Source organism: Acomys minous, assembly GCF_964271855.1.
Source record: "Acomys minous genome assembly, chromosome: 15".
In the NCBI taxonomy this organism is placed as follows: Eukaryota; Metazoa; Chordata; class Mammalia; order Rodentia; family Muridae; genus Acomys; species Acomys minous.
Window position 1 is genome coordinate 74093790 of NC_140497.1, and position 10253 is coordinate 74104042.

Below are 10253 nucleotides of genomic sequence, written 5' to 3' on the forward strand. Positions count from 1 at the left end.
TTCTCTGTGGTCAGCCTAGCCTTCGGGCTCCCACATGTGTTTTCCATGTCCTGCACCCGTCCTTCTCAAGGTCCTCACACTCATTCCCCCTGCTTTCTTGCCCCTATACCTGCGTGCTTGGCTGGCTGCCTTTCTTCCCTTGAGTGGGAGGGGAAGAACACACGGGGGCTCACGAGCAACAGAGTAAATAACTGTTTAATTCTCCATCTTAGCCTAACAGCAAGAGTAAGTCTCAATAATTACATTTTAAAACCTGCAAGTTGTGATTTTTGAGGATAAAGTCAGGCAATGGACATTTCCCTAGTGAATCCACTGCTGCTCACGCCTCAGCTCTCCTGTTCTTGTCTTCAGGAACTGACAACATTAAAGTCCCACTTGAGCTCACAGTCTCTTGAGATCACCAGACTCCAGGCAGAAAACCACGAGCTGCTGCAGAGAGCCGAAGTCCTGGTGAGTCATCCTTGTCTTCTTGCATCTGTTCCTCCGCTGCAGCCTTTATTACTCATTAGCCAGAGCTCCAGGACAGGCTTCCTGGTAGCCTTTTGTTCTGCCTTTCTTTTGTATTACTGTATGGATTTGCTTATTTAGTTACCGAACAGTTTACTTCACTGGTGTAATGTCCCATTTCCATCCCTTTGTGTCTAAGCTGACAGCTTCCCTGCTGCTATAAAATTATCCAAATCCTGTGCACGTCCAAACCATCGAACAAAAAAGCCCTGCACATGCACCTCTGTCTGCCTCTGCCGAGCGGGCTGGCTGCTTCCACACAAGTGCTCACTTACTAAAGGGATGCAGGCCCTTCCTGGTTTTCCCAGAACACACTTTCTCATGATTTAAAATCTGGATAGGCTGAAAATTTCAAAACCTTTATTTTTACTTACTCATTTGTAAGTTTCTCTCTATTCCCTTACATTTTCTGTAAACAGCCGAGAGAAATGAGACTGCACTGTAGTTGTTTGTTTAGGAATGTCAGCTATATACGTGATTCAGGTTACTGTTTTGTACTGATGCATGTTTTTCTGGACTGATCTTGAGTCTTGAGTCCTGAGTCCTGAGTCCTGAGCCTTGCCTTCCTTGTACGCTGATGAGATTTAATGCCACTTCACAGTGGGCAGCTCATCTGTCAGAGCATTTTGTTGTTTTCACATAAATCCATGAGTCTTATATTCTGTCATTTGAAATAAAATTTCAAAACAGTAAGAAAGGCCAGGTGTGGTGGCACATAGCTGTAATCCCAGCACTCAGGAGGCAGAGGCAGGCAGATCTCTGTGAGTTCAAGGCCAGCCTGGTCTACAAAGCGAGTCCAGACCAACCAAGGCTACACAGAGAAGCCCTGTCTCAAAAAAAAAAAAAAAATATATATATATATATACACACACACATACATACATATATATGTATATACACATACATACATACATATATATATATGTATATACACATACATACACACACACACACATACACACAAACACCCAGAATCATTTGTAACTTTAAAAAGTTTGGTTGTTGGTTTTTTTCCCCTCAAATTTCAGACAAAATCAGTTCCTGTACAAGGAGAGTGTGAGAATGCAGCAGCTGCTAAAACTACTGATGTGGAAGGAAGGCTGTCCGCCTTGCTGCAGGAGACGAAAGAGTTAAAGGTTGGTTTTGGTAAAACTGCCATTCATTATACATAATATGAGATAAATTCCAGAGAACCTGACTTTGTTTCACTTAAACTCTGAGCCCCTTAGTTGTATTAAAAAAAAAACCAAAAAACTGGAAGTGAGGGGTTTTTTCTCTTTTTATGAGATAGGGTTTCTCTGTGTAGCCCTGGCTGTCCTTGAACTCACTCTGTAGACCAGGCTGGCCTCGAACTCACAGAGATCCTCCTGCCTCTACCTCCTGAGTGCTGGGATTAAAGATGTGCATACCACCACACCCAGCAAGTTTTATCAGCATCAGTATTTAATCATAACAAAATAAGGGCAACAGTTTTGGCTAATACAAAAACCCCATATAGCCAGGCATTGCGGGCACTGAGGCAGAGGGGAGACAGGTGGCCATGAGTTCCAGGCCAGCCAGGAGACTATCTCCAAAACAAAATAGCACATAGACTCCATAGGGCTGAGGAATACTGTAACAGACATGTCAGAATAAGTACAGGAAGAAAAGGACCAGGTGATATTTATTAATAAATCATGAAGGAAAGTTTGAAAACAGGAGATGGTATATAGTTATTCTTTTTGGATTATGTTTAAATTAATGTTAAATTAAATTAATGGTTTTATTTGAAATTTCTTTCATTTAATTCTCTGAAATGGAATTTTTTCCTTTGAGTTTTGAGTTCTAATTCTGAAGCTTCCTGTGTTCTGTACAGTGTTATCTCTCAGGGTTTGGGCAGGGTGGCTAAGTGAAACTAAGGTTTCTGCATTCTACTTTGTTCTTCACTGTGGCTTTCTTTGCTAAGTAGGCTGACAGATGCTTATGTTCCGAGACTTGCATAGCCAGTTCCCACACCATGCACCTCAGATTGAACAGTTTTCGTACGTTAGTTACTTTCACATTCCTGTGACCAAAAACCCTGACAGAGATAACTTAAGGAGTAGAGATGTATATCACAGCCCAGGCTGGAAGCTCTCAGCTGTGGTGGCAGGAATGTATGGTGGCCAAACGTTAGCAGATAAGGAAAAGACAGCTCCAGCCAGCCAGAAACACGTATCACCTTCAAGACCCACTGCTAGTGACCTACATCTGGCACCCAAGGAGCCAGTGGAGCACATTTCACACCTAATCCATGACATAGAGTGATTTGCCATCAGCAGAAACTGCTATGAGCACTGGTTTTAGATCACTGGTTGTCACCTTTCCTCTAGAATGAAGTTAAAGCACTGTCTGAGGAGAGAACGGCCATTAAGAAGCAGCTGGACTCCTCAAACAGCACCATTGCCATCCTGCAAACTGAGAAAGACAAGTTAGACGTGGAAATTATGGATTCTAAGAAAGAACAAGATGATCTTTTGGTGCTGTTGGCCGATCAAGATCAGAAAATCCTGTCACTGAAGAGTAAACTCAAGGATCTTGGTCATCCGGTAAGAACGGGATATTTGCATGGAAAAGCTGCTCCTATGTTGGCAGTAGCAATGCGGGTCCATACTTGTACTTCTCACTGTTGGGTGAGCTCATCTTAGCTAAATCAAATTCTCTTTGCAATATTTGAAGACCTGGAGCCTAGAACTCATTTGTTTTTAACCACAGTGGGTTCAGGTTCCTGGATAGAAAGTATGGCCCTTTATCACTAAAGTTAACTGGTTAATATAACCCATTCATGCTAAAAATGACAGGGAGCCCTGAACATAGGCAGTCAAGGAATCTAATTGTACTATAATGACAGACACTATTATTAGTATTGTTTTAAATGTATTTTGTGAATGATTATTAATATTTAATATTGACTTATTATTTTAATCAGCTGTTACTCTTTAACCAGCTACATACCCAAATAACCACACAGAGGGACCAGGATATATTTAATTAGCCTAGAGCACAATGCTCTGTAATAATTACTCCATCCTAATCCTCCAAGCTAGTATAGCTTCCTCCCATTCAGATTCCCCACATTATACTTGCTTTTTACTCGTATCCTAGGTCCAGCTCATTCCTCCTGGTGTTTCCCAGTCCTTTCCATGTGCAACCCTCCTGTCCTTCCTGCTCTTTTTCCTCCCCTCACTGACCAGGATGTCCCACCCTATTCTCTGTCTTGCTCAGCATTGGTTAGTTGGCTTTTATTGGCAATGCAAAGAACAAATGGTGACATGTTTACACAAACTTGAGACAGGAGATACTTAGAATAAACATCACGATGCAGTGTCCAGGTTGGGTAGAGAAATCAGCATTTGAATGAACCAGGGTAAACTCTATACAGTCCACAAGCACATTATATTAACATGTATATGTTTGTCATATGTATTATTCTGTATGTGTATGAACAAATCTGTATTTTCCCCTTAGGTTGAAGAAGAAGATGAATCTGGAGACCAAGAAGATGATGATGATGAAACTGACTAAGGTGACAAGGACCAGGATATCTAGCTTTAAACCCTAGGAGTGATAGCGATTATGTCATTATGTTGAAGAAGTCTTAAGACAGTGCTTCGGTTTGCCTCCACAGAAAATAAAAACGGAACCAGGTGGAAAGCATTCACTAATAAAATTATTGATATATGTTCTTTAATATTGCCACTTATGTGGAAAACTCTAACTTCATGTGGAAGTTTTGTTTATGTTCATCTGAACTCTCCCGAAATACAATTTGCAAAGGGCAGCGGGCTCTGAAGGCTGTGGTGCAGTGCAGTTTGCCTTGTTGCTTCACTGGCTGTTTGCTTTTCTGAACCTGTGACTTCAGTACCAACACATTTGATTTAGTGTGTACTGAGTGGGAATCATTATTTCTAAATCAGCGTTTGAGTTCTCAGCTGATTATCTCTTTGTAAAGAAAGGACTCTACTTAAAGACAGGATAGCCTGGGCTCAGGGGTCCCCACCCAAAAGAACAGGACGGGACAGTTTAGAGTGAGCGCCAGCCATCCAACAGGCCACTGTCTGCCTTCTGAGAGGAAAGGCTGCAGGAGCGTGTAGGGCAGGAGCATGGAGGGCAGTCTGAGAAACTGCAGCAGTGTATTAATGTGGCTGGTTTTCTCTCTGTTTAAGCTAAAGATGGAAAACAAATTATAGTCAGGAGTTCATACAGCTGGGATTTAGTATTGTTTGATTATCATGACACATGTTCTTAGTTTTAAAAAGACCCAAACTATGATTTATATAATTTATTGGCATTTTTGTTGAATAGGTGTAAGTCAGATAATAGATTTTTAAAAAGCAAATGAAGCAATGTGTCAAAGTCTAATGTTTTCATAATAAAAATAGATATTATGTTCACTTACTCTCTGTCATAGTGACCTTTGTTTAGATTTTAACAGAGTATTTAGTCCATAGGAAGTAAGGCAAGTAGAAACCAAGGAGACGTCCTGTCTCAGTCATGTTCTATTGCTGCAAAGAGCCACCATGAGCAGGGCAACCCTCATAACACAAGACATCCAGCTGGGGACTTGGTAACCGTCGCAGGGGTTTCGTCCACTGTCATTATGGTGGGGAGCATGGTCAGCACACGTGGAACTGGAACATACATGAGAGCTACATCATAAGCTGCAGGCCAAGAGAGAGACCCTGGGCTTTTGAAACTTCAAAAACATACTTCCTCCAACCAGACCATGTCTCCTAATCCTTCTAATCCCATTAAAGTCATTCCCTGGTGACTAAGCATTCAAATGGGAGCCTATGGGAGCCACTCTTATCCAAACCAGCAGGCTGCTTTTTCTTGGTACTAAACTGGATGTCAGGAGAGAGCTTGCCACTAAAACCACTGGGCAAGATTCTGTAGGGCCGAAGGGACTAATTGGAGCAGCTGCTGGAGTGGAAGAGATTATTTGAAATGAGTTTTTTGGTTTTCCCCTCATTTTTTAATAGTTCTTTGAGAATTCTGTTCAGTGTGTTTTGGTCACATTTACCTACCTCCTCCTCCCAGATCCATTGTCCCTTCCCTACCCACCCAACTTCCCCCCCTCAACCCCCCACCAAGTCCAGTATATGTGGCCTTTCACTAGATCCCCGTAAGTCCCCTTCCAGAGTATACCCTTGAAGGATAGTGACTCTCCCTCTCTTGGGAGCTCAGCTGCCAATAGCTGCTCCCCTGGGGTGGCACTTGGTGCTCACCTCTCTCCGCCATGCTGGGATTGGCTCTGGCATGAGTCATCTTGTGTATGTTCTAAAATTGCCGTGAGTTCCTCTGTTCAGGGCACAACTGTGTGTGGAAGACACTGTTTGCTTGACACTTCTGGCTTTCACATCTTTCCACTTCCTCCTATGCAATGTTCCCTGAGCCTTGGGGACTCGGGGGTGATACAGATGCCCCACTTAGGGCTGAGCCTTGACCAATTGTGCGTCTCTGTATCGATTTCTATCATTGTAAATAGAAGCTTTTCTGCCGAGGGCTGAGAGATGCACTGGTCTGGGGGTATACTGATAAGTCACTAGGAGTCAGTTTAATAATATGTCCATTTAGCAAGGTAAGAGGAGCAGGTCTTCTCTTAAGGCCTGGGACCCATCTGGCCACAGGTTCTTGGCCCGATAGCACTGCTAGGTAAAGGTTTCATCTTCTGGAGCCTCAAGTCCAATTACAGTGTTTGGAGCCAGGCCTCATGGTGCATGCCTGTAATTCCAGCACGCAGGAAGGCAGAGGCAGGCAGATCTCTATGAGTTTGAAGTCAGCTGATCTACGAGTGAGTACAGGAAAGCCAGGGCTACACAGAAAAAATGCTGTCTCTAAAACCAAAACAAACAAAAAAGGTTTGGCTACTCTTATAATATTTGTGTCACTTCTGTACCCGTGGGCATGTTTTTATTATAGCTTGCAGAGTTCACAGCTGGGTAAAATTGGTGCTTAGACTTCTCCTGTAATGTGTGCAAGACATTCCAGCACTTTTACAGCTAGCCAGTAAAGATGCAGCTTCCAGCTGAGCACCAGCTTCATTTCTCCACAGTCTGAGTACATGGTGTCCTCAGCAACAGGGTTTTACTGCCAAGTTCCAGAAGGTGGTTTTTGATATTTTTACATTCAGATTGGAATTTTTGGCAATATTTTTAAAAAGTACTTGTAAGATGTGGTAGCTTATAGTCACAAGTTCTTTTTTTCTTTTCATATATTTATTTATTAGCATGTATACAGTACTCTGCCTGTACATACACCTGCAGGCCAGAAGAGGGCACCAGACCACATTATAGATGGTTGTGAGCCACCATGTGGTTACTGGGAGTTGAACTCAGGACCTCTGGAAGAGCAGACAGTGCTCTTAACCGCTGAGCCATCTCTCCAGTCCCATAGCCACAAGTTCTAAGCCAGCTGTGCTACAGGGTGAATTCTAGGACTACATGACTAAGACTATCTCAAGAAAGGGAGCTGGGCAGGGGCAGCAGGAGTGTTAGTGCAGTGGTTAAGAGCACATGCTGCTCTTACAGAGGACTCAGGTTCAGTTCATAGGACACACATGGCAGCTCACATCTGTCTAATTCTAGTTCCAGAGTATCCAACGTCCTTCTCTGGCCTTTGTGGACACCAGGCATGCATGGGGTGCACAGATGTGAATGCTGACAAAATACCCGTACACAAAATAGGTAGAGGGTGCTTGAGGAATTTACGTAAAGCCAATATACCAAAGGCAGAAGCTAATTTCCGTCGTTTGTCTGGTGTGCAGGGATGGCTCGTGCAGTTCACTTGTGGGCATACACTTTTGAAAGAGAAAGAAGTGTTGTCATAATTAAAGAAAATCCCAAACATTTTATTTTACTAATAAAGACTCAAGCCAGATGCCAGAGCGACAACCTGCTAGCTCAGAGAGGCAGAGAAAGCGCCCAGCTGACCTTCCTCCTCAGCCTGCCTCCCAGAAGGAGAAGCCCTTCTTCACGCTGTCTTAAATACCCCTCAACATAAAGTCCCTCCTACTCTTTTAATCCCTGTCACCTCAACCTAGGATTAACTTTATTTAATCCTGTATACAGAAAGCTCTTGGACTAAAGGTGTGTGTTAGGGCTGAGCCACACCAAACAAGAAACAAGTTTTACAGTTCACAGTCTCAGGCCTCCCAATGGGATCAAATATCCTGCAACAAGTAGTTGTTTGTCTTTAAAAAAAGAAAGATGGCTGTACGTAGCAGAGCATCCCTGAAGAGTTCACCGTGCTCCTACCTAGCACTGTCTTACTGCTGCCATTATATCCCCAGGCCAGCTTTACCCCTTGATCCAGCTCTATGCATGACACAGATAGTACAAAGCAGCCGGTTCTTCACTGTCTTCATCACCTGCCAACGCAGAGCCTTGTTCTTCCTGAGAATGAGTTCTAGATTAACGTGACGAAAGCCCCTCAAGAGGGAGCCTGCCAAGCCCTTTCCAATAACTGACCTTTCAGAGTGATGCTCACACTCTGCAGTGCCAACAATCTAATTGCTGAGAACTGTCTTTATTCTCAAAGTATGTGCTGTCCAGAGTCCCAGCCCACAAGTTAACAGGTTGTTACTTATCTGGAATTATGCTGCTAGGAATCAAATATGTAAGTTTCCTCACTTTGTTGCACTAGGTTAGGGCCTTGTGGTGGTTTGAGTAGGCACAGCTTCCATAGGTTTGAATGCTTGGTCTTAGGGAGTGGCACTACTCGAGAGCGATTAGGAGGTCAAAACCCTGTTTTTGTTGTTGTTTTGTTTGATTTGGGTTTTTTTTTTTTAAGATTAAGTAATAACAATATACATCTGGTTGCAAAGATGTTTTGTCTTGAAACATAATGTCTCAAGATTTTCCACATTAAGACAAGTTAAGTAACCATTTTTAAAAATAGATACCAGAGTAATTTTTGTGCAAGTTTAGCATATGCTTTGTCTCATTTGGCCACATGTGCAAGGTGTTACACTACACTGCCATGTCTGATGGTGGTGATGGACCATGCATCATTTTCCCATTGTAATAATCTTAGGTCACAGTAATGCATATTCAGTAAAAATGCTTGCTTTCATGAAGCCATAATGTTCAAGGTAATATAGTTACAAGTAACAAAAGCCCACCTCAAAACAAAACAAGCCATTCGGGATAGTACTGGGAACACCTTTGCCTTGTTTGCTGTAATGGAGGATAGAGTGCCATATGCAGCAGCTGTAACAGCAGTTCTCAAGCTGTGGATGGAGACCCCTTTGGAGGTGGAACGACTCTTTCACAGAGGTCATGGGTCAGTCAGATATCCTGCATATCAGATGTCTACATTACAGTTCATAACAGTAGCAATATTACAGATACGAAGTAGCAATGAAAATAATGTTATGGTTCGGGGTCACCATAACATGAGGAACCACAGGGTCACAGCATTACGGAGGTTGGAGAACCACCGCTCTATAAAGTTAGGTGGTAGAATGAAATCTGTTGGGCCATAAAAGTTTAATTGGAAGTCAAACCCGCTGACCATAGTAATAGAAGAATCATGCTTGAAGGGTTGGTATTCAGATAGCTCAACTTGTCTCTTCCTGCCTCATGGCCAGAACTGACTCACAGACCCACGTGCTGGCCTAAACACTGTTAAAGGAAGTGAGACCACTGCCTGATTGCAGCTTACATTCACCTGTGTCCTGCAGCAAGCGAGGAGGAGCTCCTCCTGAAGTGCATACTTTTATGGGGATAAGGGATTTGTAAGCCAAATGTTTAAGTGTGAGATGGAAACAGAGGGTCCTGGTCGGTCGGTAGAAGGACACTGGATAAGAAGCCATGTGTGTCGGGTGTGGTGACGCAGTCCTTTAATCCCAGCACTCAGGAGGTAGAGGCAAGTGGATTTCTGTAAGTTCGATGCCAGCCTGGTTCTACAAAATAAGGAAACCCTGTCTCGAAAAACCAAAAAAAAAAAAAAAAAAAAAAAAAAAAAAAGAGGAGGAAGAAAGAAGTCATGTGTGCCATTCTGTGTATGGCAGGCATGTGTGTCCATCCCATGTATAGAAGGCATGTGAACAGGGTAACACTATCAAAAGCTCCACTTCCATCTCTTTGCCTAGATGGAAATGGATCAGCACCAGAAAGTCTCACTTATTAGGTGACCTCCGTGTTAGAGAATTCTCTCGCAGGCCAGACAGGTACCTCACACTTCCACATTGCTGTTGATCACCAAAGGAAGCCACAACAGGAGCTCAAGCAGAGCAGGAACCTAGAGGCAGGAGCTGATGCAGAGGCCAAGGAGGAGTGCTGCTCACTGGCTTGCTTCCCCTGCCTTGCTCAGCCTGCTTTCTTAAAGAACCCAGGACCACCAGCCCAGGGATGATACCACCCACTGCTGGAGGAAGGTCCAACTGTGTTTTAAAATGCCTTGAGATCTGGTTGCCTCCCAGCCATGGGCATTATTAGGAATCCTGAACTATGTCCTGTAACCGTGTCATGATAAGGAATGTTCCCCAGTTATCCCTGATTGCCTAAATAAAGATGCTGAAGCCTGTGACTGGGTAGAAGAGAAGTAGTCAGAGTTTTAGGTGCTTGGGTTCAAGAGATGTGGGCTGGGGATGGAGAAAGCAGCAGAGCAGCAGGAGGGGAGGAAGCCAGAGAGAGAGGAGTGGCTTATGAGGCAAGCTGGCAGGTGTTGGTACTGCTGTAACCAGCCTGATGGAGCAGAAGCCATCCCTGGAGTCATCAGATTGG

At 43.6% G+C, this 10253-nt stretch overlaps 1 protein-coding gene across 2 annotated transcripts in view; it reads left to right on the forward strand.

Moving 5' to 3' along the window:
- The window catches only part of USO1 (USO1 vesicle transport factor), a 63976-nt gene extending 59053 nt beyond the window's left edge, over positions 1-4923 (forward strand). For both annotated transcript variants that reach the window (XM_084760548.1, XM_084760549.1), the window contains 4 exons: positions 352-450; positions 1536-1643; positions 2859-3074; positions 3994-4923. In XM_084760548.1, the coding sequence (XP_084616674.1) occupies positions 352-450; positions 1536-1643; positions 2859-3074; positions 3994-4050 (480 nt within the window). In that variant the 3' untranslated portion in view covers positions 4051-4923. The remainder of the gene's footprint in view (positions 1-351; positions 451-1535; positions 1644-2858; positions 3075-3993) is intronic.
- The last annotated feature ends 5330 nt before the right edge of the window (positions 4924-10253 follow it).